The 6,994-nt window shown below is 37.1% G+C and overlaps 1 protein-coding gene across 1 annotated transcript in view; it reads right to left on the bottom strand.

Moving 5' to 3' along the window:
- Positions 1 to 1,996: 1,996 nt before the first annotated feature.
- Positions 1,997 to 6,994, bottom strand: part of LOC108248854 (GTPase IMAP family member 7-like) — a 7,488-nt gene continuing 2,490 nt past the window's right edge. The window contains exon 2 of the mRNA XM_017437876.3: positions 1,997 to 6,655. Within this exon, the coding sequence (XP_017293365.1) occupies positions 5,454 to 6,655 (1,202 nt within the window). The 3' untranslated portion in view covers positions 1,997 to 5,453. The remainder of the gene's footprint in view (positions 6,656 to 6,994) is intronic.

The raw sequence follows: 6,994 nt of genomic DNA, 5'->3' as shown, positions 1-6,994 counted from the left end.
GTGCTAATACTTCAGCTGTATAAGTGAATTCTCTGTAAGACCTGCTAGCAACAAAAGCTGACCTGAACAGCTATAACTCATAAAATGATTATTAAGTTTTTGTTATTTATTTATTGTGAAAAAGTAGTTGACAGCAGATGGACATGGCAGAGTCTGAATTTTAAGTCACTGATGTTGTGAAGCTGTTTGCTGTTAAGCAAAGCAATTAAGAATACATTTGCATAGATGTTTTTTTATGCTTCAGAAGGCTACCTCTGTATATTTTGTGCGTTAGTTGTTTGATATTTTTAATTTGAGCTTTGAGTCTAGTGGACTAGCATCCATAATCCATCAGTTGAACAGAAAGTGTTACATAAGAACTGTATCATGCTGTACAGTTTATGGTAGAAGAAGAAAAAGACAAATGGCAAATACAAATTTCTTTTTTTTTTTTTTTTTTGTGGACTGACAGCAAAGTGGAACTTCTTATTTGTGTCACATTAAACTGCTATTGTCACATAAAATACAAGGAGATATTTCAGGCACAATATCCACCAAGGGACAGCTGGAGAAATGGGTTTTCCTCATAATGTTCAAAGCATATCAGAGTAAACTGTTTATACACAAGTGCTGATCTTTTGAAACTATTCTCATTTTCCACAATTTTCCCCATATGTGCTCCATGTCTTCTTCCTGGTCATGGTGTACTTATAGAGCAGCATTACAGCACCACACACAGGCCTGATATGGTTACTACAGCAGCTGAGTTGTTTTCTGAACCTAATGTTCATTGAATAATTACATTAACTCCACCTAAGGCCAGCAGTGGTTATATAATGCTGTCCTGTGTGTATGTATGTTCCAAGGAGGTTTCTGATTTGAAACAGCAAAGCCTACAAACTGTAAACTAAGTGTAAAAAATACTTTGTACACACAAACTGACACTGTGAGAGCAGTGTGTTGCTGGGCTCTTGGTGAGTCATGTGTTAGTTGCAATTTGGTGGTCAACTACAAAGCAAGTTGGGACATGGAGCAATGTCTGTAAAGCATAAGCCAATTTTATGGCAAAGCTGAGTAGATTAACATTTGTTTGAGAGTTCAGCTGTGAAATTTTGGTCAGCATTAATAAAAAGGATGTTGAAGTTCAACCAAACAAAGTGCAAATTGTTTTCACATTTGTTTTACCTTAAGAAAGATGGAAATATTGGACCTATATGGTGCACACGATGCACTATTGTGTATGCATAAAAAAGGCAAACAGTAAATGTGCTCATTGTGTGAAGCTTTATGCTGTAATGCAAATTTTTAGAGAGCCTGATCACGTCAGAATATACATTTATTTTTCACACAAAGTTATTAGCACAATATTTTGTCTGAACAAAAAAGAAGATAAAACGTTGTTTTCATTACAGCTGCAAAAATAATCTCAAGTCGATGGACTAGTAATGTAGTCAAAAATAATTTACAGGTGAGCTTGATTTAGAGTGAGTAAACCACTATATTTACCACTGCTTGTAAAATTCAGGATGTGGAAAATGGAAAATTGTTTATTATGAAGCCTAGGCGTAAATTCAGACTGGAAGACCTGCTTCAGCCTCACCTGCATCTAATCGCTGTGTCGAGCACCTCCACTCCAGCCTATCAGCATCCGACCGCGCCTTCAGCGTATCCAATCAGCGAGCAAGCCTTCATTCAAAAGAACTTCCATCATGGCCCCATCCGTTCGCCGGCCGAACTTCAGCCCACCTCCACTGTTAAGTTAACTGGAGACCCAGTGCCACTACCAGTCATTTCTTTCCTCTCTCCTTTCTCTAATCTGTCATATCTCCATCTCTCTTTCTCTCAACTTGACCCATTTTCAATGTGACCACCAGATGGTGCTAAATCTAGACAAGGCCAGGTAAATGCTCCACCTCCACCTGTACTAATGACACAGGTGTGGAGTCAAACAAACAACCAGCAGGATAGAATGGACACAGACAGGCCACTGGTGAGTCAAATCTGTTAAAAAAGAATGTTAAAAGACATAGTTAAGTGAGTAGTAAAGTAAGTATGTATAAGTTTAGGTTATAGTTAAGCTAAGATACCAAAATTTGGTTTAATTAAAGTGAATTTAAGGAGGAAAGCTGGTCAATCATGTTGTCAAAGCAAACAGTGTAGATCATTGAAGTGACACTATAGGATTGTTGTTGAAGTAGTTAAAATATCTCAAGTTTGTTGTTCATTAAAAGATAAATTAAAGATGACTTTATCAATGTTAAATACTAATAGTAATTTATCCCTTTTCTAGAATGAATTTTGGTTGAATATTTTCCTAAATCATGTGTTTAAAATAGTTTAAAAAGTTGTCTGTAATGATGAAATTGAACATTTGTGGGCTTAGATTGACCATGTCAAGCCTTTATACTGAGTAAATTAAAAGATGAAATATATTGGTTGGTGTATGTTTGGGGATGACTGAGATTTAAAAGCAATTCATTGATTAAAAGTAATTTAATTATGTGAAAAATGTAAAGATAATTATGCTTTAAAAATGTACATTGATTAGATTATTTAAATGATTTAGGATGTTTAAAAGCACTTAAAATACATTGTTTAGAATATACAATATTTACAGTTACAATGATGCAAGTACACAGTACAAAATAGTTAAAAATGTAAAAGACTTAAAGTGAATTAAAAGTGAATATTATTTAACTTTAAATTAGAAATGAAATTGTTTAATTTTTTGTTTCGATCTTCAAAGGTTTTTGACCTGTCGCTTCAAAGAAGATAAAAATAAATAAAAAGTTTCAAGCTGAGTCAAGACTTGCGTCTGTTTGTCCTTGGGTTTTCAAGTTACCTGGATCCTGTGGAGAAATAACTTGACATCCACCCCTTCTCCACCCCCAGTTTCCCAGCTCCCTCAAGCTTCCTTCCCCTCTTCGACCTCCACCACCAGTGTCCGGCCCGGGGAAGACTCCTCTAATGCTCAACCTGAGCTTCTCCTCGAAGCACATTGCTATTGTTGACACTTGCGTCTTCCGCCGAGGTCCGAGCGCCAAATATCTTATGTCATTCATGTCAAATAAAACCATTTAATTGCAGCTTCTCTTTGTCGTGAGTCTCTCCAGGTTGAATTTATGTTTTCTCTGTTGTCTAGAGCATACTTGTTAAATCTACAATGTACAAAATGTAAGTTTCCAAAATCATAGTTGAACACACTCAGGTATTATTTGATTTATTTAGTAGCATTGTTTAATTAGTAGCATAGAGCTTTTTTTAAGTATTTAAGTGCTGAATAAAATTCTTATTTTCATTAGTGAGCTGCAGTTGGCCAAAAATATGAGTCTGCACAAAATGTTATTCAGAACACTTGAAAATATTCAAGTAAGTAAGAGAGAGAAGTAGAGTAGGTGTTCAAAAATCTCTCATACTGGTCAGTAGTTCCATCTAGAGCTTGTTGGGATCCACTGCAACAATGTCATCAACCTCCAGCTCTATTGTCCCTGTTGTTCTGAAGACAAACACTGATGAGCTCAGTAGCTTTGTTAATTACAGCACTTTAATCCAGAGATGAAAAACTCGACCATGCAAACATTATTCATTATACACAATGGACACAGCAGTGGAAATGCAGGGATACAGTATGTGTAATGACAGAATTACACTCTTGCAGACGTTAGGTTACTCAAAAACTATCAGTCCCTCATGTTGCTGTAAAAGTCAAACTTTTACTTGATTTGTGTCCTACCTCTGCGGTCGGCAACTTTGGTCCTAATCTAAAAATTAACCTCAAAATTGTTACAATGATGACTCGAAACTCTTTGAAAAAATATAAGACCCGAGACTGAAGTGGATTGTTGTCATTTTAAAACAGCTCCAATCTCCAAAATTTACAAGCAGTTTATGCTAACACTATTTCACAAACCTTTTCACTTTTATCGATTTCATATTATGCAGAATTGTATGGTTGTTTGCAAGCACAAATAGCAGCAGCAGCAGCAGCTAGCTGTAGCACTTCCAGTGCAGTCTGGGGCACTTCAAGAAATTGACTTTGATCTTGGCCACATTCTGAGGCGCCATTAGCTCATTATTCCTGTCGGAAATAAACTTTACTTCTCCAAACTAAAGTTGTTTAAAAGGCTATTTGCAACATTTAAGGTATTAATTGTTCATAACCTGCTCTGAAATCTGTTTGAATAATTAAATATTTCAGAGAAAAACAGATCTGCATATTGTACAAAGGTGTAACACAAGTTAATATTTCTTCTGCTGGTTGCATCTCATCCTTTGTAGTGATGCTTTGAAAGTGGTAATACTACTGTGATATTTTGCCCTTCAGCCTCTCAGCTATAACGAGAGGTTTTAACATTCTAATACAGCATTTATATGTAATTTAAGTCAGAGTTCAAACAACAGTTTTACTTTTAGGAATTTTGTTTATTTCTTCTTCAAAGTGTCTGACCACCAGAATTATGGCCAGAATTTTCACATTGAGTGTTACATTCAGATTAAACTTGACAACAGGAAGCAGTACAGAAAATGTAACCTGATGTAACCTGATGTGATGGGACAGGTTTGTAGGGATATTCCAGCTAATCTGAAGTGGGGTTCTGTGGAAAAGTTGTAATCAATAAAGATCTTACCAGGTACAATAGTGCTTCGAACAACCTCAGTTTGGAGAAATAGAGTTTACATCCAACAGGACTGACTAGGTCACAGTTAGTCTGAAAGCAGCCAAGACCATTTCTGTCTTAAATATTGGAATATTTATGCCAAAACAACCACTTAATGCAAAGTTAACAATGGTGTAATAATTTTAACAATAACTTCTGCTCAAACCACTATGACATTTTGAACGATTTGATGAATTGATTTTGGACGTGGGTTTGCTCGGACCGTATTGAAGAGCTAACAATGGCTTGTCCAGCTGGCCCCAGCTGGTCTTAAAACAACTTCAATATTCAGACTTTTGTAGTTCATGCCCAACACTGTTATTAAAACCTCAACATTCCTCTTAATTTTACCTTGCAGTTATTTTAACAGAAATATTTTGAATTGTTGAATTGTTGAAATTCACTCACAAGTGCTACAGCTGGCTGCTTCTGCTACTATTTCCACTTTTAGATATCAATTCTATTTATTATTTGCAAAAAGAAACAGAATTCTATGTAAACAATGATGCACTGCTAAAAGTAAAGTTGTGTATAATGAGGATACAACTTTTCTTTTTAGATTGGAGCTTTTTTAGGATGGCAGCAATGCACTTGTCAGTACACTCATCTTGGCTGTGTTTGGAGTAATGCAGTCAAACATAAATGCTGTTTCTCCACATTGAGGATGTTCAAAGAGCTACCCACAACCAATAAGTTATTCATTCTTTATGACCTTTAAAGTGAAACCCATTTCAAAATGGCCATAAATTCCCTTTAGCATCACATTTTATTGTTACCTCTTTAACAATTACTCAGCTCAACAGATAGAAGGAGGTTTTAGACAACTTTATTGTCACTCTTCAACAAAGATTTCTCCTCCTCTCCATCAGATGTTTTGGACTCTGGCTGCACCAGGTTGTTCCAAGCCTTATTAGCTTTATTTAGGTAAATCTGGGCTTCATTTTTCACTGCTTGTAATGTCTTCTGTGCTGCTTCCTTTGGTGTCTTTGCTCCCTCAGCTTCATCATTTCCAATTAAAGCACCTCTGACTGCTCCTGTTGCAGCAAATGCCCCTGGAACTGTGATTAGTGCTACTCCTGCTACTCCTGCGGCTCCTCCCACTGCTGCTCCACCGATTACTCCAATGGTATTCCCTGCTACAGCCACTACTGATGCGGCTGCGGCTTTCTGTAGCTGTATTGGCTTCTCGGATTTCATCACATTAATGACAGCTCCAACCATAACTACCACACCAAAAATAGCTCCCAACAATACACCTGTTCCAATCCCTACAAATCTAATCAAGAGGCTCTCAAAAACACTGACTTTAGCCTGCTCTCTGATCTCTGCTTCTGACAGGTGTCCTGACAGCAGTCTAATGTTCTCCTCCTCTTGTTCTATTTCTTCTTCCACTGCTTGCAGCATCTCGTTAGTGTAGCAGCTTCCATTGTTTGCCGCCACCATCGTGTCTACGGTTTGAAGCAGACTCTTCAACTGGAACTGGTTGCTCCTGTAATCATCCCTTGGGTTATTGTTCCAGTATTTATTATCGATGATGTGGCAGCGCTCGCCACACTTCTTCACCAGTTCACTCACAAGCTTATTCTGACTAACAAACTCTTTGACGTTCATCTCAGCAGAAAGTTGGTCACCATGAGTGAAAACTATCACAGCATGCTTCAGGATATCGTTGGAGAAATACGTACAGATCTTCTCGATGACAGCCTGTTCATGCTCTGTGAATTTTTCTATTTTGAGAACGATGAGAAAGGCATGAGGCCCAGGAGCGCACTCTGTGATACACCTCACTATCTCACGCTTCAGCTCCTCCTCCGGCCTGTCGGTGTCAAAGAAACCAGGAGTATCGATGACAGTTAGATTTCTTCCACCAACAGACTTGGTCATGGCTTGACATTCTCTTGTTTCAGAGTTGATCGAATGGTTGACCGTAAACTTCTGCTCTCCAAGTATGGTGTTGGCCAGGCTGCTTTTCCCAGCTCCAGTTTTTCCCAGGAGGACCATTCTAACTGTTGCAGTTTCTAAAAAAGAATAATATCTATTAATAATACTTCACGTCTTTTTTTATCATCTATTTTGATTATTTTGTACACACATCCAGGGGTGGAAATTAAATATTTTTTACCAGCCACTCAAATATTTTACCAGCCACTATTTTTTGTTGTGACAAAAAGTTATTTCATATGATGATGATGATGGAGGTGGGTGGAAGCAGTTGTGTTGCCCTACAAGCTGAACAACACCTCTTTCTGGACACTGCATGGAAATAACTAGATTTTTCTTATTTTATTTTTTTATTTTAAACCATTAAAAGATGCATATCTGTACATAAAAAAATTCAGACAAGTGAAATTTATTTC

This window comes from Kryptolebias marmoratus, linkage group LG7 (assembly GCF_001649575.2).
Source record: "Kryptolebias marmoratus isolate JLee-2015 linkage group LG7, ASM164957v2, whole genome shotgun sequence".
In the NCBI taxonomy this organism is placed as follows: domain Eukaryota; kingdom Metazoa; phylum Chordata; class Actinopteri; order Cyprinodontiformes; family Rivulidae; genus Kryptolebias; species Kryptolebias marmoratus.
Note: the sequence above shows the minus strand (reverse complement) of the source record. Positions and strands in the feature narration are given on the sequence as shown.